This window comes from Schistocerca piceifrons, chromosome 1 (assembly GCF_021461385.2).
Source record: "Schistocerca piceifrons isolate TAMUIC-IGC-003096 chromosome 1, iqSchPice1.1, whole genome shotgun sequence".
Taxonomy (NCBI): domain Eukaryota; kingdom Metazoa; phylum Arthropoda; class Insecta; order Orthoptera; family Acrididae; genus Schistocerca; species Schistocerca piceifrons.
Window position 1 is genome coordinate 154,365,639 of NC_060138.1, and position 23,187 is coordinate 154,388,825.

At 42.4% G+C, this 23,187-nt stretch overlaps 1 protein-coding gene across 1 annotated transcript in view; it reads right to left on the bottom strand.

Annotated features, from left to right (window-relative positions):
• Positions 1-7,711: 7,711 nt before the first annotated feature.
• The window catches only part of LOC124792512 (protein singed wings 2), a 129,018-nt gene continuing 113,542 nt past the window's right edge, over positions 7,712-23,187 (bottom strand). Inside the window, exon 9 of the mRNA XM_047257950.1 lies at positions 7,712-9,824. Within this exon, the coding sequence (XP_047113906.1) occupies positions 9,642-9,824 (183 nt within the window). The 3' untranslated portion in view covers positions 7,712-9,641. The remainder of the gene's footprint in view (positions 9,825-23,187) is intronic.

The following is a 23,187-nucleotide window of genomic DNA, read 5'->3' on the forward strand; positions in this document are numbered from 1 at the left end:
AATTACCTCCTTCCCTGCCTTGTCCAAGGCATCTCAGAGCATATGCTAACCTAAAATTGCTTTCATAGGTACCAGTGTCAGTTTTTTTTTGGAGGAGGAAAATTAAAATTCATAGTCACACGAATTACAAATTAATTTAAAATCACAAGCTATTCCCACTCTTCTTTCTTTTACAACAATCATGCATTCCGTATTTTTACAGCTAACACATGAACATGAAAATTTTATAGCCTTGTAGAGAAGTTCTACATATATAAGTCTGAATCCAGTGGAATACATATCAACAACATTCACGCACCTGTACAATTCCCCTGTCCTAAGTTTCGATGCCGAAGCTGAGAGCTTATGTTCTTCATTTCGAGCTGCTTCCTCGTTTTTATTGGTTAACCGATTTCCATGAAACCACCGTTTCCTAAACACAGTTTTTCCACCACCCATTATGCATGAATCTTGACTTCCACGCAGAAGGTTTGCGAATTCAACCTTCCACCTAATAATATGTGTCAGTATTGTCAAAACGTAAATAAACGTCATGCAAGAAAGTTTTCAGGCAAAGATAAAGATGTCAGCCAGAGATACAGAAGTCAGCCAAAGATGGTCGACTCAATGACCAGTGGTATTACCAAATCTGGGATGCTTTGGTGGCATTGTGGTAAGTAGATTAGTTGATATCTAAGGCGTCTTATCACCATCGACAACGGCCGCCCAGCGGCACAGATTTGGCGACCACTGTAGTTTGGGCTACCCCCGTGGGGCTGTCGTCACTCACCCATTATCTGCGTTCGCTATCCTGTGGAACTGCCTTCATAGGTGTCCAGCCACACCAACAGCGTCGACGCGAAGCCAGAGGTCATTTCCAGATGTCTCCATTACCGACGCACGGCACAGCAAGCCATCAGCCTTCCTTGCTATTGCAGTAAGCTGTTGTAAATAAACATCACCAGTCTCAAGTTGAAAGTGACTGTATCTTCCTCACCAACGCGCTAGAGAATACTTTCATAAATGGTTCAAATGGCTCTGAGCACTATGGGACTCAACATCTTAGGTCATAAGTCCCCTAGAACTTAGAACTACTTAAACCTAACTAACCTAAGGACATCACACACACCCATGCCCGAGGCAGGATTCGAACCTGCGACCGTAGCAGTCCCGCGGTTCCGGACTGCAGCGCCAGAACCGCTAGACCACCTCGGCCGGCAATACTTTCATACTTCTTACTTATTTGCTTGTGGTGTGTTACGAAGATGTCTCGCTTCCGACAACGTCTGTGTTTCCACGTGAGGCTGCCACAAATATACGAGGATTGCCCAGAAAATAATGCACCGCATTTTTTTCTTCAACAGTTCTTTATTGAACATAATGAGAATTACGCACATGAAAGACTGGTGTTTTATCTACACACCATGTTTTTCCACGTAATCTCCATCCCTTTCTATGGCCTGCCTCCAGTGTGAAACAAGAGCGTGTATGCCCTGTCGGTACCAATACTTGTCCGGGTGGCGGAGCCAGTTCTTCACTGTGAAAATCGCGTCCTCATCGTCCTCAAAATGCCTTCCACGAATGGCATCCTTTAATGGCCCAAACAAGTGGAAGTCTGAGGGGGCTAGGTCAAGTGTGTCAGGTATGGCAGCCATGAATGGTCTCCACGACCGCTGCAAATCGTGCAGCTCCGCCGAACCGCCTTCTGAGGACCTCACCGCCCCAGCAACTAACTGGACTTCTATCGGCAGCAGATGCTCCATAGACTTTGCACAAGCGTTTGTGAATATTCCCAACAGTGACAAGAAAACCACTAACCTCCCACTGTGGTGGGGGTGAAAGTGATAATAGACTGATAGAAAGAGAAGGTCGAGAGCAGGAAATGTACAGAATGAGGAGAGACGAGGAGGTGGGGATAGAGAGGGGAGAAGAGGGGTTGGACAAAGAGAGGGGAAGAAGTAGATGGAATAATAGAAGAATGGAATAAATAAAAATCCGGCAGGGCCCAATTTCGCAGCTATTTGTACATAAAAGTCTTATTTTGATGAAAGAAAAAGCATTGAAGATTTCTTATCTTGATCGGTTGTCACTTTGCCTTTGGGCAAGAGTCCTTGGATTCTTAAACAAGGTCGTAGAAATACCCTCATTTTTAACAAGCTCAGAAAAAATAGAACCTATGTTTCATTTACTCGAGTGGTAGATACTGTATAACTGATGCAAACCTAATATGAAAGGAAAGCTAAACAAGAGCATCTAAATTCTATACTGTGTGCTTACAATTACAGTCCAGCTATTGTCAGAGATCCAGTGTCGGCTGTAATTATCATCTGGCAACGAAACTTGGTAGGTAGGAAACGATTTACGCTGGACGGAAATTAGTTCTAATTTTGATCACCAGGTGAAAATCTGGCCTTGTGAATGCAAGAAAGACACACAGATGTTGACTTGTTTAATGGATTACGATCGGAACGTGAGCAAAAAAGGTCAAAAAAGTAAGAAAGGCATAACACTGATTACATTATTAACCACCGCTTACACAATTTGCTCAATACGAGCGCTGGAGACGCTGACGAGAAGCTACATCCTTAAACTGAAGTGATCACAGCATTTCCGGTGGAATGAGAGCAACGTGTTCCTGTATAGTGGCATTCAGATCAGGTAGAGACAGAATGTGTCCCTGATAAATGTGTTCCTTTAGACGTCCCAGCGCAAAAAGTCACATGCATTCAGATCCGGTGATCTTGCAGGCTATACATCTGGAAAACCTCGTGGAAGGTTGTATTAAGCAGGGCTTTCAGACATTTCAGTCGGCATGCCCTCACAACACGGGTACATTACTGCCCTTCACATAAAACAGTTTCACTAATAGCGCATGATATTCCTTCTCGATAGCCCTATTGTTCACTCACGCCTTGGCTTGTCAAACGACAGCGTGGATGTCGTACCGTCATACAGTGTACAGCGCCAGATTTGCACCTGCTGGCTACAGTTGGAAGTAATTTGCTTTCCAACGTAAATCGGTTTTGTATTAGCGTATTAGCATGTCTACCAAGTTTTTCTCGAACACGATAATTACAGCCCACATAGGATCTCCGTGAGTAGCTGCTCTTTAATTACAACTACTCTGTACTATCGTTCTGAGTAATCAGTCTTCTTCCTGTGTAGTGTGGCCCCTTTAAGCGTAATACCGCCGACAGCGTGACCGTAATTCACGCAATATTGAAACATATGAAGGAAGTTATTGTTTTTGCAGGCCGTATGCTGCGGAATCGAGGGGAATTTATCGTCATATTGCACTATTTAGCTGCTAAGACCCATCACCATTTGCGTAAGTGGGAACTATTTCTACCAGATTCTGTGTGAGAACCACTAAATACCTACCTGGCTCACAGATTAGCTTTGTCTTTCAGCGATTATAATTAGTACAATAAAGAACTATCATAAAATTACAGCTGCGGTTTATTTAGTGAGATCTACATTGGCGCAAACAGCAGCTGGTTTTATTAGCTGTGGATGAGCATTTGGTAGTTGATACTTCAATAATTTATGGTCACTGAGTCTGCTTTCTATCACAGTTTACATTGATAAGACACTCTGAGTGACGGAACACGCCATTTGCACACTGTAAATAAACCGATAGAAAGCAACTGACTTATCTAAAAAAATCTTCTGAGGCAAGCTCAGTCCCTAATTAAAGTAGTATTATTGTGCACATGATAGGCACAGCAAAAATATTTTAATATCAGATTTCAAAAACGACAATGATAGGGAAATAGAGGGAAAATTTCAGTAAAGACAGCACAAACAAAATAAAATAAAGTTTATTTGATATATTAATTTCACCTTAAACTGTTGGTTCTCGGACAAATAAATAAAAAAATATAACACTATATCTATACATAGCCTCTCAATATAGGAAAAATACGTACTATTGCACATTTTTTGAGATGTCACAATACGTATCAAAATGACCAGCATTGACGTATGTGTCCATGGTAACGTAAAACTGACTGTTTAGTACATATATACACAGTTTTCTGATAAACAATAGAAACGTAATGAAACTCACCAAGCACGTTTGCATGCTTGTCATGAAATTAGTTTGAAATATTCAGTCTTACAACAATAGTTTCTAAAACAAAAATTAAAAATAAAGACAATACTGTTATATTAAGTCACAAACTAATTATATGTAATTTATATGGTAACTTCATGTAATACTTTTTGGATCAAAACTCACACTGTTTCTTTCACTATGCACAAAAATGTTGTTAATACTGTAATTTTATTCACTGTATTTGTTAAGGGAGTGTCTTATACGTAAATAATGTTTCCTGAATGCGACTCCACCAGTTCGTTGCAATATCTATTGCAGACTGTAAATTCTTCAGGTCACTTTAGTTTCATAATTATAAAAGACTAAAAACAAGTTCTGGCAACCAACGCTGTATATGTATATTGTTGTTCCCTCCAAAAAACGCGTGCATGAGACGAAACAGTCACAGATGTCAAACATGTGGAAAAACAAGCATGAATGTGTCGAAAGGCAGGTATTTCTCTGCTTGCGAAAGGTAGTCCTTGTAAATGGCCTCTTTATTTACAAAACAAAGAAAAATTCGCAGTATATGATTTATGTTAGTAATAGCGATTTGAAAACTCCTCCCACAACGTTGGCAAACATTCATTTTTTTGTGAGTACTGCAAGAAAGAGGCAGCTTATTCGGATTCATTATTAAGAAGTATTTCCTCTCAACGAGATTAACATTTTCGAAAATGATGAAAAAACATTTTCATTTTTCACAACTGAAAAAGAAAACCTAGAGATACCACATGCACTTGATAACTATTGTGTTGGATTTGACATGCAGCAGTTACGACTCCTTGTTATGGAATACGACGAGTATGAAAGCCGTTAGGAAGCGGCACACAGATCTAAAAATATGTACCCAGGGGTGAATGAATATTTGGCTACTCTTTTCAGCGTTGTATTAGCTCCACGCGCCTGTCATGCTGTCACAACACTGAAGTTATCTGAGGTGGATGAAAGTATTCAAAACCCCGAATTTTGGTACAGGAAGACTCTTGATAACATTCACAACGCCTTGTGATTCTCTTCTTGGAGACTTCAAGATTCTGTTAGGCTCCAGCTTTCGCCTGTTAACCACCAGCAGACCAACAAGCTATGTATTTAGCTTTTCTGTCTTTAAATTGTAGTTTAATTCTTAAACTCTGTGCGTGTTTTTCTATTTAAGAGGTGCAATCTCACGTTTTTGTAATTATAAACCGTTGTTTCAGGCAGTCTGTGCCCTAATTGTGATTGTTTTGTAAAACTCCTCGCCAAAATATTTATGCTGTTCTTAAACACAGGACCCATCTCGAGAAAGAAATAACAGAGCAATAGAGAATATATAGCATTGTTTGGAAGTGAAATGCAGCCTATTGGATAAACGGGAAAGAAGAGACGAGAGGCATTTGAGATGTGGTGTTGCAGAATAGCTCTCAGAATTAAGCGATTTATTAACGCACGAAACGAGGAGGTTATCCGCAGAATCAGCGAGAAGATGAAGACGTTGAAGCATTAACTAGAAGAAGGGACAAGCCATCAGGACGTCTTTAAGACGTCAGGGGGAATGAATAGCTTCTATGATACTGGAGTGTAGTGTAAAACGCAACATAAAATTGGCGGGGGGGTGGGGGGGAGGGCAAAGATTGGGACAGAGAACAAGCATGAATATGTTGAAAGGCAGGTATTTCTCTGCCTGGGAAAGGCAGACCTTGAAAATGGCCTCTTTATTTAAAAAAAACGCAGTATATGACTTATATTAGTAACAGCAATTTGAAAACTCCTCCCACAACGTTGGTAAACATTCGTTTCTTTGTGAGTTCTGTAAGAGAGAGGCAGCTTATTCAGATTCATTATTAAGAAATATTTCCTCCACTAATGAACATGTGTTCATAACTTTGAAGACATACATTGTAGAGCACATATTTAACGGACATTTCTTTTCTTGTTTTGGTCGATGCTACCATTTCCCAAAATATGGAAATCAAAGAGCTTGAAGTAGAAGAGATTTGTTTTACAGTATCGAAGATCAAGAATTGCTCATAGCTCCTAAAGCACCCGCATTAGAGTCCATGTTTACTGGACTTTTTGTTTCGAATGATCATTCCTGTCATATCCCTGAATATTGACCATTCCTTCTGTATATTTGTTATTATGTTTAGGAAAATACCATATGTGTATGTGCTGTCAACTGAAAAAAGAAATTTATTTTGTGGAATCGTACAAACTGATTTAATGTTTTGTAACTCAGGTTATAGTGCTCGCTGTTATGAAAGACCACTTGCCATTTTACAAGTGCGTGCCCAAAAAGAAGGCAAAATATTCCCTACTAGTGCTATCTCTCAGCTAGCACGTATATTTGGAGAAATTTTGAGCGGAGTTGGAAGAAGACATCCTGGTTTCGAATAGGTGTCATTGCGCATTGCAGCTGAAGTTCGTTACAGAAATTCTAAGATCGAAGGGTCATACTTTTCAGCAAGAGTTAGTAATCTATATACTTGAATAATAACACTTCTCATAGTTTTCATCATAAGTACGGAATATTATGATGGCAGTATGAAACAAATAATGAAGAAATGTAATTAAAAATATATAGAGGATCTAGAATATCAGCCGTAAGTGTTCATAATGAACACAGTTTCATGAGCTGCACTGAGTTTAACAGAGCTATCAGATCGAACAAAGATTAAGATGAGCACGACCACTATTCGTTCAATTGTACTTTACAGACAATACATTTGGATACATAGGAAGTATGAGAGAAAATAAGTTAATAGCGTCGGAAAAGGACCATGAAGCTGATTCTCAGAGCTGTTAAAGATGGATGAGTGTGCAGGTAGTTGGTTAACAGAAAAGTATGTGATACGATGTGTGCTCATCACATCATAAACATTGTGAGAAACAGATAGCTCCAACACGCTGGAGAAGTAGGAAGGACGTCTGAAATGGCAGTGACCAGAGCCTTAAGGGGGGGGGGGGGGGCACGGGAAATTACTCCCACCGTGGATCAAATGCACTAACGACGTTAGTTGAAAACGCTCCAACATAGCTGAGTGTTTCAGAAGACTGGGTGAAGGAAGAATCGAGTACACACAGAGGATGGTTGCTTGTTGATGTTGCGAGTGGTATCAGGGCACGTGATCGCTTGATAAAAGGGGGGAGGGAGGAAGAGAGTGCAGAGAGAAAAACACAAAGAAGTAAAGAGAGGCGGAGAGAAAGTGAGAGACTAGGGACATTTCTTTGTGGCGTAAGGCGCGTTCAACCTCTTTGAGCTCTGATTACTCTCACTGCGCAAGTTCACTGCCGTAAAAGAAATATAAGTGACGTAAGTTCAGTTAAAACCGACCTTTGATGCATGCGAGCGATTCTGTTATCATAACTGGACATTCACCGGAAGCCAAAATTATTGGCACGAAGTAATTTCCGATGTCATTTAAAAAAGTCAGATAATCTGTTCGGAAGTAGTTGTGTAAATTACTGACAAACGGTAATATTATTAGGAACCAATTACTGGAACGGCCCCACAAATAAACACCGCTTCTGATTTTGAGAAATAGGTGGGAGGACATCTTTTCCCATATCCAGAAGGAAGGTCTTTGCTTGTTCGAGACGTGAAAGAGTTCCACAATGTAGATGTTTGCTGTGGTTCACACGCTTATTTTTGGTGGTTTTAGGGCGCATCACACGCTTATTTGGTCAGCGGTTTTATGTAAGAAAGTCCTGTTGATTGATCTTCGGTTTTTTTTATTGCCCAGCACGCAATTAAACTTTCTACAGTCTGAAAGTGCAGCAACTGCTACTCATGAATTGTTGGAATGTTATCTACAGTACCTCTTGATTATGTGGACGTCTGTATTGTTGGTAACTCATCGTTTCGATTCTGACAAAATTTCAGGTCTCACTCTCTTTAAGATTTTCAACCATTAACAAATTTCATTAATTTCTGAGTGTAGGTGGATTTAAGTGGAGCAATATCCGCTACTGATGCTTTGGATGTTTCGGGGATGTTCGGGAAAACGAATATGATACGAGTAGTTGTGTAGGTGGCTGAAACAGACTAGTTCAAAGTATATGTTGTATGTACGATACATAGCAATAATGCTTTAAAAAGTGTACGGATACCGGTAAATTCGCGGAAATGTATCCTTTATGATCTAAACAAAACAGCACGAAGACTTTTCATCGAATACTGCAGCTTTCAACAGTTACTATGTGGCCAACTACCTGCAGAGTACTTGAGACACATTTCCTTCAATACGGACCGCTTTGCCAATCTGGGATTCAGCAGTAAAAATAACAGACAAGCAACAGAAAATTAATTACACAAACACAAATTCAAATAGGAACACGGAGTACAACTAGGCCACAATATCAGATAAACTGAAGATGAACAGAGCTGCTTACAGGTCTGAATCTAAAGCTAAGAGAGATGCTGTTCCCATGGTGTACGAGATTTGTTGGCTGAAACATTTTGTCCTGTTGCCACGTCCATTGTACCGTATTTAATACTGGAAACTTTGTTGTCCTTTTACAACGATTCTGATAGTTAAATTATTAATGATCGACGAAATGTAGTCCTCATCAAATACAGGGTGTTCAAAAAGTAACGCAGTCTTATGGAACAATGTTTCTTTCTCGTTGCAGACGCTGATTTTCGTTTAACTGAGAAAGAAATGGGCTACACATTACCAAAGAGAATATTCAGTGTCACTCAGCACAATAAATGTCGCCACTCCGAAGTCTTCACAAAGAGGTTTTGTAAGAATGCACCAAATTAATCTACCATCAAGTTCCTGTACGACAGAAGACAGGAAATGTGGCAAATGCAGCCAAAAGGAGCTGCATATTCTTTGGGTCCCGTGAAGTCTGTGTGATGCCTGTTGCGGACGTCTGGTCTCTCTGGAGGTTACATCCACACTGTATTGCCCAACTGTATTGCTCCCGCACAAAATTCGAGATGCGCAAGAGTTGTCCTCTGGAGACAATGCAAAACATATACCTTCCCATCAGTGTCATATACAACGGCATATGAATAAGAATTCGATAGTTTGTTTTGGTTTGACGAGGCAAGACTCCATCTTGGTGTACATGTGAATGCACGTACACACTCATATGGGCCACGCAAAATCCATATCATAGTCTCTGGATACACAAAAAGTGTGTGTTTTATGCGCAGTGTCACATAATTTCGTGGCATAATGAACACTGAGCGCTACATACAGATGGTGCAACAATTTTTCAACACTAAACATGAACAAAAGCATGTGGTTTCAGCAGGACAGTCTTAGAGCTGAAACAGCCCACCACACCTGACTTGCTCGGATCACAGTTCAAATGAACAACCTTCACACTATACCTGAATCGTAGAAGGAAATTAAAGGGTGTGTTTCTGCAAATCCTCGACAAATGTTACATCTCTTAAAGAAACTGCGACGTCGTGCTTAGTTACGTGAGCCGCGTAATCGGGGGCGCTTAGAGCAACATTTCTAATTCGGTCATCTGCCCGTAAGGCTGCGTTACTTGTTGAAATACTGTGGACGTGGCCCTGAGCGCCGGCAGGCGGGGAGCGGATGGATGCGTGGCCGGCTGGTGCCGCGGCTCAGGGCATCTTGCCGACGAGCCAGGGCAGCTTGCCGGTGCGCTTGAAGGCCCAGTAGTCGTAGGCGAGCTTGGCGAGCGAGAGAGCGATGAGCGCCGCCAGCACGCCGTTGAGCACGTCCAGAGGCTGCACCAGCTGCTCCTCCGGCACGCGGCACACCGAGTTGCGCGACACGTCCTTCACCTGCACACCACAGCACCGCCACCGCTTAAGAGACTGCCTCCACCAGGCGACTCCAGAGAATAATACGGGGTGCGTCAAACAAATGTATACACACTCTGAACTGTCATAGACAATTTATTTCCCCTTCTACAAGGTTAAATATCTGTGAGAAAGTAATATTATGTTTCTTCAACAGGTGGCAGCAGTGGCAAGGAAGTAACTGCAACATGGCGGACGTGCGTTTGAGCTTTGAAGCGCGGAAGCAGATAATTAAGTGGTACTGGAAGTTTGAGAATGTAGCCGCGCTTCGAAGACAGTCGAGAAGTGAGTATGGTACAGAACCACCTCCAAGGTTAACAATTACACGTCTACGAGACAAATTCGAAATTCATAGAACAGTGTGTGGTATGCATAAAGGTCGATCAGGGCGACCTCGTACAGCTACAAGTGATGATTCCAAAACTGCGGTCTTGGAACTGTTTCAGCGTTCGCCTCAAAAATCTTCAAGGCGAGCGGCACACAGTGTGCACAGAAATCTCATGGGACACTTTGGTACGACGTACGGAATCAGTGGTGACTCGTACTCAGAAATGTATTGATGCTGAAGGCCACCAGTTTGAACATTAATCACATTCGCAAAGTAAATTTATTTTTGCAATTGGACTTTAAGCTTTCCATTTCCAGAAATTTAACATTGTAGAACGGGAAATAAATTTTCTATGGCGTTTCAAAGTGTGTACACATTTTTGACGCACCCTGTATATACATGAAGATGGTATGGACATGTCCGAGAGAACAGATACCATCGGTGACCATGAAGCTCGTTAAATGAAATGAATACCCCTAGCTGCATACAGCCGTTGATATAAGTCAACGGGGGCAGTTGAAAATGTGTGCCCCGACCGGGACTCGAATCCGGGATCTCTTACTTACATGGCAGACGTTCTATCCATCTGAGGCACCGAGGACACAGAGGATAGTGCGACTGCAGGGACTTATCTCTGGCACGCCTCCCGTGAGACTCACATTCCCAACTTATTGTCCCACACTATCTATATACATAGAGCCCCTGCCCATTACATTACTCGCAGCTTTTTGCCGATTCCCGTAAAATTTCGGGCACTGTTTGTGCATCCGCACAGAAGAAGATGGCCAAATGGCCGGTGAGCCTTAACAATTCGTTTCATTGTAATTTCATTCTAATGAGCTGCATGGTCACCCATGGTATATGTATAGTTAAGGCTCACCGGCCATTTGACCATCTTCTTCTGTGCGGATGCACAAACAGTGCCCGAACTCCTACAGGAATCATCAAAAAGCCGCGAGTAATTGTAACGGGCAGGAGCATTATGAATATAGTGCGGGACAATAAGTTGGGAATGTGGGTCTCACAGGAGGCGTGCCAGAGATAAGTCCTTGCAGTCACACTATCCTGTGTGTCCTCGGTGGTTCAGATGGACGAGGCCTGCTCGTCCTCTGTAATAAAAAACTGAGTAAAGGAATCAACAATCAACTTGAACGGATGTCTTGTGACGTCTGCCCAGACCAAACGCAACCAACATACCGAACAAAATGAAAAAAAAAAAAGATGGATAGGGCGTCTGCCATGTATGCAGGAGATCCCGAGTTCGAGTCCTGGTCGGGGCACACATTTTCAACTGTCCCTGTTGACTTATATCAACGCCTGTATGCAGCTAGGGGTATTCATTTCATTGTAATTTGAGAGACTAAGTTACATGCCATTATGACAGTCCAGCTAACATTTATTAAATGCTACACTGCACTTTAAAGTGACACAGATACATAACACTACTGCACAACATAGTCACCAAATCTCTACAAATAACAGTTGGTCCGTTGTTCCAATTGTTCAGGTCCTCAAAGATAAAATTCCGCTCCTTGTTTACGGTGTCATTCGAGAATAGCTGTGTTAACGTCCTCGTCGTTGGAAAACTCTCTTTCCACCTACTTGTTCTTTCACCCTGTCGAAAAGAATGCCTCGATATTGTCGACTGTGGTCGATGTCGATGGTCTCCCCTCCCGATCGACAATGTCCAGTCTTGGGAAAATTATACGAATGCATCGGCTCTGTTCTTTAGGACATGTCCTAAAGTACAGACGCCATGTATTCCTGTAACTGGTTCGCGTCGATGGGCTATGAACCAACCACCCTCAGTGCGGATGCACAATTTCGTTCAATCTCCTGCGGAAATCTCAAAGCAGCTAGAAAGCAGGACATGGATGGGGACTGCGGATAGGTGGTGCTAGGTGGGATTGAGGGTCGGCCGGGTGGCGTGTTGAGATAGTCCACGCAGGTGCGATAAACACTGTGTCCGGATGGCGTAGTGACTAACGCAACTGCCTAGTAAGCAGGAAGTCCCGGTACGAATCCCGGTCCGGCACCCACTTTCACTCGTCACCACTTATTCCGCAAAAGTCACGATGCAGCCGATATCACTAGTTCCTTCCTTTTCCTTTCCTTTATCCCTGTTCCCCCTTCAAATTATACAACTTGGTGATGATGTCACCATTTCACTACGGCTGGACTCGACATTGCATTTGGCCCATATTCCTGCAGAATTTTACGGTGAATCTGCGAATATTTTGACGCTTGCCCCACGTGAATTGCACTGTCCCGCGTACCTCAAAATTGGAGAACGTTTCTAGTTGCCGCATCATTTCACTCATACCCTGTGATGCTCCCGGTATCCATATCACAGCAGAACTGTGTTTGCAGGAAACCTGGAACATATACTCTCTTCTGGCAATGATTTTTGAGTGGGGCGACATTGGTAACTTATTCTCTCAGCTAAAATGTAAATGTCGTGTGACTAGGGCCTCCCGTCGGGTAGACCGTTCGTCGGGTGCAACTCTTTCGATTTGATGCCACTTCGGGTTGCGCGTCAATGGGGATGAAATGATGATGACTAGGACAACACAACACCCAGTCCCTTAGCGGAGAAAATCTCCGACCCAGGCGGGAATCGAAACTCGGCCCTTAGGATTGACATTCTGTCGCGCTGACCATTGAGCTACCGGGGGCGGACACACTATCAGGTCCGTACGTGCTTTGCTCTGATTTCACAATCTAGTCTGCAGATTTTAGAGCTAAGAATGAAGGAATGAACAAATCGCGTGTCGTAGCCAACTACAGAAACGAGTGAACTACTCTACCTCAACATCATCTTCGTCTGCTAGACTTCTGTTCAAAAAATGGTTCAAATGGCTCTAAGCAGTATGGGACAACATCTGAGGTCATCAGTCACCTAGACTTAGAACTGCTTACACCTAATTAACCTACGGACATCACACACATCCATGCCCGAGGCAGGATTCGAACCTGCGACCGTAGCAGCAGCGCGGTTCCGGACTGAAGCGCCTAAAACCGCTGGATCACAGCGGCCGGCTAGACTTCTGTATCAGCATGAACTCCCATCCTACCTTTAGTATCTGATAGCAGTTCAGTTTCCTGATTCAGCCCAATACTGATACCCATATGCAGCCAGAGATTCTCTCTATGCCCTCGTCTGCGGTTTGCCAGAGACAAGGCGAATGAACTTTGCATAGTTTGGCGGAAAATAGCCGAGACTACCTGGCCTGAAGACACAGCCGCCTGCACCACCATGCGGAGCTCACTCGTCTGCGCATAGGCCAGTACTCACTTGCGCGAAGGCGAGAGAGGTCGAATCGAATGTGGATAAAAAAAGTCAACGGCAACGACTGCCGCTCACTCATATTCACCTCGCCAATGCAGTATTCTGCTACCCAGCCTGTAATTTCCCATGTGTCGCCGTGGCGTGGGCAACTAATATATTTGGGGGAGGGGGGAGGGGGGGAGGGGGGAGGGAGTGGGCGCTCGTCTAATAGAACTGTTAAACACCATGGTCGACGCAGCTCGTCTATGATGTCAGAAAACTACCCCTTGTGTTTACTAGAATATGCTGAAAACACCGACGTCTTTCCTGTCTAGTAATTTCGTTTCATCGAATGTGGATAAAAAAAGTCAACGGCAACGACTGCCGCTCACTCATATTCACCTCGCCAATGCAGTATTCTGCTACCCAGCCTGTAATTTCCCATGTGTCGCCGTGGCGTGGGCAACTAATATATTTGGGGGAGGGGGGAGGGGGGGAGGGGGGAGGGAGTGGGCGCTCGTCTAATAGAACTGTTAAACACCATGGTCGACGCAGCTCGTCTATGATGTCAGAAAACTACCCCTTGTGTTTACTAGAATATGCTGAAAACACCGACGTCTTTCCTGTCTAGTAATTTCGTTTCATCCCAACGATCCCTCCAACTTTATCTCTACAAAATCAAGTTCTGGCGCAACCAGTGGAGCTTTCTACAGAGATCCAGGTAAAATCCAGTCAATAATTATAGGAAAAACCACCCAGCTGTTCCATCCTAGAGAACTTCACCTGACACCAGACATCCGGCCCACTCACTTAACCAAAATAATGAAATATCTTGGACTAAATCATGACCGTAAATTAACTTGGAAGCTCACCAACTAACCAATCCAACCAAAGCCCACAACATCTGAGAGTTTTATACACCATGCGGCGTCTCTCGCGTCCATGTTTCCGTCTCCTTCCATCTTGCCGATCATCGTCTTGCTTGGGACTGTCCTGTATCGCACACCTCGCGCCGTCGTTCCCATCTAGCCGGTGTCATCCTTCTGTGTGTCGTGGAAACCTTCAGTGCCACAGTTTAGATCATCTTTCCCCTGCCATTTTTCTATGATGTCCATACCATTAGCCCATTATTTGCAATTGCATCTACAATATACTTTGTAACTCCCATCTATTCTCGCAGCACTTCATTTCTTATTTTTACTTCACGACTTTGTCTCCAAAACTCCATTTCCATTCCTTTTAACTTCTTGTCATTGACCCTCTTACATCCCACAGTTCAGCGCCATACAGAGCAATACCCCCAACTGAAGTTTCGTAGGTCCCCCTTTTCAAATTTTTACTGTAATTCTAATCTAAATAATGGAATGTTACTCTTCACTTACCACATTTCCCTTTCCTATCCTGTGCTTTATTTCCTCGCTGCTTCCACCTTTATCCGAAATGATTGTCCCTCAATATTTGTATGACAGAAAGCACTTTACTATAGATTCATCATTTAAGACGATATCCTTTCCTATACCTCCGACAGCAAATTAGTCTTTGTAAAGTTAATTTTCATGCCCCACTGCCCATATTCTTCTTTAAGCTTAACATATAGGACACAGCCTCCTCTTCCTTGTCGAACATGACCTGATCGTCGGCGAAATTTAGGGAGAATAGGATGTCATCACCTACTATAATTTCCATCTTTTTGCACTTCTCTTTCCAATTTTTCAGTGCTTCGTTGAAAAATAGGCGCTAAGCAGCATCCTTGTCTCAGCCTTTCGCAAATATTTTCTGTGATAGTTACTCCCCAAGTATTATCTGAATACAGCTTTCTAACGGCTTGTAGATAACATTTATGAATGCTCTGGTTATTCATTGCTTCCCACATCCCAGAAAGTGCTCCACTGTCATAGGCTTTCTGCAAGTCTATAAAAGCCATCAGTGTCTCCAAGTTATGCGTCATTATCTTGTCAGTAGCCTGTCTAATGCTGCAGATATTATCGATACGAGACCACCCTACCGGAGAGCCATGGAGCTCTCGTATCTACTTCCTCAATTTCTCTCTCAGTTTTAGTTTTAGCGATATTACCATACAGTCTCGATATGGAACAGAGAATTGGGTTGCCTCGATAATTTACGTAGTCATCCTTGATTCCCTTTGTAAATATTTTTGTGATGAAACCTTCTTTAAACTCTTACAGGAGTTTCTTTGCCACTACGACAGAGGATAAATAGCATTGCGGAATGTTCAAATAACACCTTTGACCCGGCACTCAACAAGTCCATACGTACAGCTCCAGGTCAAAGTGCTCTGGCATTTTTGAACTGCTTAACTTACTTCCGCTGCTGTTATAGCCTGGGTTTCTGTGTCATGTTCATTACCTGCAAAGGAACACATATCTGAAATTCGGATCGACCTTCTTCAAATAGTTCTTCATAGTATGTCTTCCATCTACCTAAGCTTATCTAATGTAAGATTACGCTAGTTCTGTCATTTGTTCTTAGCTGTTTTATGTCCTTCCATGTTTCTGTGGATTTTGAACTCCCTATGCAGGTATTAATTTCTGCATATTTAAAATCCCGTATAGCATTTTTTAGCTTTTCCTGTCTCTCCCCTTATATACCCTGTTATCAGTCCTAATGATCATAAGCCATCTGTTATAGTCCTCCTTTGGCTCCTTCACCTTCGCGGCAATGTCACCTTCCTACCAATCACTTCCAAATTTTCCATACGGGTTCTCAACTACGCCGAGACTCTCAAAGGCAGCTTAATGAATAGCTCTCACAATTGTCTTATACTCTGCTTCCACTGTTGTAACATCAGTCTCATGTAGCTTCCCACTCAGTCTAACCTTTTATGACAAGGCTGTTGAAGGATCCTGCAATAAACTTAACTTGTACTATAGTTGGTCCAGTTTCCCTCCATTCTCATTACCATTACCGTTGTTGTAGCACCTACCAATTTTTTGCTATTCTCCTCCTTTGTATGTTTACTTTCTTTCCCTACAGCATAATCAATTATAGGTTGTAACTTTCTTGTAGGCTATGATGTTATATGGAAATAGATCTGTATTGTCTATGTGGAAAGCAACTCACAAGTAAGGTTTAAGTTCTACTTGTATTTGTGGATCCCTTTGTGTTGAGAAAAGCAATTCCATATCCTAAGACTGTACTGTACAATCATTTCTGTCACACTCTCTCCATTATAATTCACAATATCCTCCCCATATGTGCCTACAACCTCGCTTGCGTCCTGCTTACGCACTCGTCCGTTAAAAAATCTCTTGAAAGATACAGCTATTTCCTATTGCCAGTGCCATCTAGGCAGTTTATCAGATCATTGAAGAAATTAAAGATTAAAACTAGTAGCCAGTGAAACATGATGATACATCTCATGACCACCATCTATACAGATGAAACTCTCGTCAGTCACAATCTTACCTATAAAAATGTAGTATGAACTTCTACTGCTCCCAAGTTTTGTTACTCCCTCCAATTCCAGAAAAGAAAGGCACTATGCCATACTTTCTATATCTATCGTCCCTGGCTCACACCCTATACCTATTCATAATGTTTCCACAAATCCTTAAATAGCTAAAACACCACTCCCACCCTTACATATGCTGTAAACGTTTAAGTCCCAACACTCTCCTTTCCATGAGAACCATGGATTGTTGCAAAGCTGCTACCAACAAGTCCGTCGTTGCTTCCATCTCCAAGCACTCCACATGTTTTCCCAGCCTTTCTTCCAATTACACCGTAACCTGCCCACCCCACTTCGAATGAAAGCTTCAGTGAAGCATTTCCTTGCTCACTTGACGTCTCACTCATATCATAACACCTAAACCTTACTTGTGAGTTGCTTTCCACATAGACAATACAGATCTTTTTCCATAAAACATCTGCAAAATACTTCCCACATCCCAATCCCTATCTAGTTCCAAGCAACCTCCACCTTGTCATCCTCAGAATGAGGAAAATATACGCCACACCGCCATCATGTAATCATAAGAATCACCCATTTCTTCTACATCTTTCATTCGCAGCTCGTAAAAATATGATAAGCTGTTGTAGTTATTCGTTCTTTTCACCCAATTATTCCATCAGTGTGGTAGTGGAGCAGAGAAAATGCCAACTATGAATATTTAGGAGAGGATTTCCAGTTGCAGCATTCGTCTGATGACCTAGGTCAGAATGGGGGATTCGAACTTTTCCAGTTTATTTTTGGGACAATGTTCTGCATTTTCTCAGACGAAAATTGAAATTTTGTGTTTGTTTATGTATGTATGTCAGCGGTGCGACGCTTGTGTAGCTTAAGTCGCTATCGAGACATGCAAGCCATATGTTGTGAATCACCTATTTTTAAATTCTTAAATTATTTAAATTTATCTAGAAATTTTATATTATTTTAATGGCACAAGAGCAGTGATTTGGCAGCAGCCAGTGGTTGGAGCGTAAATACAGGTTTTATTTTACGAAAGCGTCTCATACGTGTTCTCGCATTTTACAAAGCTACCATTATCAAGTCATACCGGTAGTTACAATCCGACTTTGTCTGTTGCTTGTTCTCGATTTGGATTACTCTCTGGGTTTGATGAACTTCGCTTTGTTCTGATCTTAGTTTCTGGCCGTCCGTTCACTACATAAACTCGTTCGCTACCGATCATTCGGAACTGTCTTTTTTTCCATCCGTATCCGCATCACCATCTGTGTTAGTGAACATTAACTTTGTTTCTACAAATTCTCGAGTATGATAGAAAACTATCCAGTTGGATAACACAACAAAGTATAACGTATATACGGGTAAAGTGATTGACGTATTGTAGACCTATTTTTATAAGACACAGTCACGAGGTACAATCATAGCCGCTTCCACCCGTACATTGGCTATCTTCTGAATCTACAAGAGGAAACGGACAGAAAATCCAGATAAATGTTTTAAATTCTTTAAATTTTTGGTAGTTATTTTTGTAAATGACGAAGCTGAAGTCAAGACTCACGCGCTCCATACCTATACGTCAAAGGCGACATTTAAGAACAAAGTGTTGTCAAGTTAAGCTAGAGACCAAAAACCGAAGAACCATATATGCATACTTAAGTGATACCTCGCTTTTCATACTCTATGCTCCAGATCCAATTGTTCTCCATAATTATGTCGAGGTAAATCACGCAACATCTTTAATGTAAAAATGTGTGAAAGGTTATGAATCACTTCGATACCTATATTTTACATTTACAGTTTTCCAGGTTATCCATCAACGTAAAAACGTTGGTCGCCTCTAGCGCAAAATGGGAGGGAGGTTAGGGTTTAGCATTCCATCAGCGACAACATCAGTAGCAAAGCAGCACAACCTGAAACTGGGAAAGAACAACGAAGTAATCAGCCGTGCTTTTTTCAAAAGAATCATCACGGTATTATTCCCTTAGGCAATTTAGAAAAACCACAGAACATCAATCAGGGTAGCTTCTGTTCTCTGGTTCTTTGTGGCAACTAATATCGTGAACTTTATGTTAGTGAAGTATTGTCTGTGGGGTATGGGTATGAACTACATATCTCTGTTTCGGTTTTTACCCACCATCACTTACAAGTAGATGTGGCAAAAATTTTGCAGATTTCGAAATTTAAATGTAGACCCTCTCTCATTTTGCTTTTGTACAGATTCTGAAGTTGGCCAATGTACGAGTGCCGAAATCGGTTTACAATTGTAATCATTTTCTGTAATAGTATCTAAAATCAAAAGACGTTTGCAATGAAATACTTGTGACTGTAAAACTGTAGATATTTTTTATTTTAACAACGTATTTCAAACTATTTTTAAGCCTCCTTTAACTGATAGGTACGAAAAAAAACTGCCATTACAAAAAGTGCGTATATATGCACTATTACAGAATAACCTATGGGCTATGGAAACTAAGTCGTGGTTATGCTAATATAAGACGTATACAGCTGAGCGTTATACACATAAAACTCCCTTTATAGAATATGAAATACGTTATCATAACTCCTGGAAATTGAAATAAGAACACCGTGAATTCATTGTCCCAGGAAGGGGAAACTTTATTGACACATTCCTGGGGTCAGATACATCACATGATCACACTGACAGAACCACAGGCACATAGACACAGGCAACAGAGCATGCACAATGTCGGCACTGGTACAGTGTATATCCACCTTTCACAGTAATGCAGGCTGCTATTCTCCCATGGAGACGATCGTAGAGATGCTGGATGTAGTCCTGTGGAACGGCTTGCCATGCCATTTCCACCTGGCGCCTCAGTTGGACCAGCGTTCGTGCTGGACGTGCAGACCGCGTGAGACGACGCTTCATCCAGTCCCAAACATGCTCAATGGGGGACAGATCCGGAGATCTTGCTGGCCAGGGTAGTTGACTTACACCTTCTAGAGCACGTTGGGTGGCACGGGATACATGCGGACGTGCATTGTCCTGTTGGAACAGCAAGTTCCCTTGCCGGTCTAGGAATGGTAGAACGATGGGTTCGATGACGGTTTGGATGTACCGTGCACTATTCAGTGTCCCCTCGACGATCACCAGTGGTGTACGGCCAGTGTAGGAGATCGCTCCCCACACCATGATGCCGGGTGTTGTCCCTGTGTGCTTCGGTCGTATGCAGTCCTGATTGTGGCGCTCACCTGCACGGCGCCAAACACGCATACGTCCATCATTGGCACCAAGGCAGAAGCGACTCTCATCGCTGAAGACGACACGTCTCCATTCGTCCCTCCATTCACGCCTGTCGCGACACCACTGGAGGCGGGCTGCACGATGTTGGGGCGTGAGCGGAAGACGGCCTAACGGTGTGCGGGACCGTAGCCCAGCTTCATGGAGACGGTTGCGAATGGTCCTCGCCGATACCCCAGGAGCAACAGTGTCCCTAATTTTCTGGGTAGTGGCGGTGCGGTCCCCTACGGCACTGCGTAGGATCCTACGGTCTTGGCGTGCATCCGTGCGTCGCTGCGGTCCGGTCCCAGGTCGACGGGCACGTGCACCTTCCGCCGACCACTGGCGACAACATCGATGTACTGTGGAGACCTCACGCCCCACGTGTGGAGCAATTCGGCGGTACGTCCACCCGGCCTCCCGCATGCCCACTATACGCCCTCGCTCAAAGTCCGACAACTGCACATACGGTTCACGTCCACGCTGTCGCGGCATGCTACCAGTGTTAAAGACTGCGATGGAGCTCCGTATGCCACGGCAAACTGGCTGACACTGACGGCGGCGGTGCACAAATGCTGCACAGCTAGCGCCATTCGACGGCCAACACCGCGGTTCCTGGTGTGTCCGCTGTGCCGTGCGTGTGATCATTGCTTGTACAGCCCTCTCGCAGTGTCCGGAGCAAGTATGGTGGGTCTGACACACCGGTGTCAATGTGTTCTTTTTTCCATTTCCAGGAGTGTAGTATAAACACAAAACCAAAGACATGGGCCATGATATATAAATACACATATTGTACTCTTAGTTTAAGCTCTTTTTTGAATGGTACACTAATCGGTATAAGCTGTATGATCTGCGTACCTAGCCACTACGGATGTATAGTTTATATTATGCTGTATGTAGCCATACCTGATTGCCCACTGATTTAATAACGCTCAAAGAGCATCCATCACTGATTAGAGATTCTGCATTCGTCCTCTATGTTGATGTATCACACAATCGTTTATCCTATGGAATGTGAATATACTTACGTAATATTAAACATCCACACCATATCAGTTACTTAAAAATCCTCACGTAGTCTAGTCAGACAAATAATCTTTTTGTCACTCGGCTACGGTTTGTAATGTAACAGATTAAACAACGACAAATATTCATCCGCAGAAACCACCTAAATATTTGAAAAAATGAAGATAATGTCTGAATATAAATGAATTATCCAATGTTTGTTAAACATTGTCAGTTCATTTGTAGCTGTAGGGTCTGTGTTTAGTGCCCTTACTGTTTTTCCTAAGTTTGAAATCAAGTGCTGTTCATACCATGAAAGCTTCCATTTTCTATAGAAGTTTAGAACTTTTCTTCTCCATTTGTGCTACCGACATAAGGACCATCCAACAATCTACAAAAATAGGTACTTTATATACATTCAATAGAAGCATTCAAAAGTGGAGTAGAAATATTCCTCTTTGAATAATGTCTAATGAGGACTTCAAAGTACCATTCGTAATATACACATCGTGTGTCATCAAAGTACATAGGCTAAAAATTATATTAAAAAACAAGTTTACGCCAAGTCAGTATGCATATCATATTAATCCTCACCGTCTTCTTATGAAACAGGTAACCAGAAGAGAGTTAAACAAATAAAGAATAAATACATCCGTTCAATATAAGATGAAATTTTTTAAACATATAGAAGCTTCTCCATACTTCCCACTTCCTTTTCCACTCACTCACCACAAATCCCCTTATTACCTGATCATCAGTTCTGTGAAATATTTCTGGAAGAAAAGTAGATTTATTGCTGGAAGATATGGCATTCCGTCTATGGAGGAGAGTGATTGATGAGTCACGTATTTTTTTATTTTTTTACTTTAAACACATTCACAGATCCGATCATAACCGGTTTCGGTCATTCGAGCACTCAGATCATCGTCAAACTCTATACATCAGACAGCAGCTCCAACTGAGCTATTACAGTGGTTAATACATTGGACTCGCTTCAAGGAGAATGTTGCTTCAAATCTCTGTCCGGCCATCCAAATTTAGATCTTCCATGGCTTCTCTAAATAACTCAAGGCTAATTCCAGGATCGTTCAATAGGACACCGCTGATTTCCCTCCCCATGTTTATCCCAAAACGAGCACGAGCACCATCTCTAATGAGCTCGTTGTTGACAGAACATTAAATCCTAAGCTTCCTACTTTCCTTCATATGTGGTATTTGACGAACAAAGCACTGTCATACTTAAAAAACTCTATATGAATCCGCCAACATGATTCAGCTGCCCTTACAAATGCCTTCAAACACCAAGTGCGGAACTGTCATGTCAATGAACAGGGCTTTTTGTGGGAAACTTAGTGTAGCTACACTTTTTACAGGGATACGTTTTCGCCGGAGGCCACGGTTTTTGAGTTATCCAAGAGGTAACTTTTGTACATTTTTCTTGGACAGGTCGAAAATTAAAACGTTCTGTTAATTTTTTTCTGTAGGACAGCGAGCGAGAGAGTATGAAAATCTTGTGTGTTATACCTGAAGGTGTTGTGGATTGCATAAAACCCAAAGTAGAGCAACTGAATCACCCTATATAATCTGAACATTTTTAACGAATGGCCTATAGTGACTGCTTGATATATATCTTAGTGGATAAAAATTTGAAATTCTGACTGCCTATTATCCGACCCCTTGGAGCGTGGGGAATGAACTAACAATAAAAGACCTGAACGCACAGACTGCCGCAAAGTGTAGACGATAACGAAAGTTCCTGGCTAATAATAACTTCGCGTTGGCACAGTAACTAAACCCATATCTTAATTAACCGGAAACGTTTTTATCACGCCTCAAAGTCAAGATTAAAATTCCCGTGTACCTGTTCCCCACCCTGATTATGCGAACTACGTTCTCACTCTTGCGTATAGCGTACTAGACTAGAACGTCCTATGGAGCCTGACAAAAATTATGAAATAGCATTTCTCGTTATACTACAAAGAACTGACATCGCAGTATACAGCAAAACAAGCACTTGCCAATGTTATAAAAAGCTCTCCTGTCATCTTTCTATGGATAAAGTAGTTACTGTCGGCA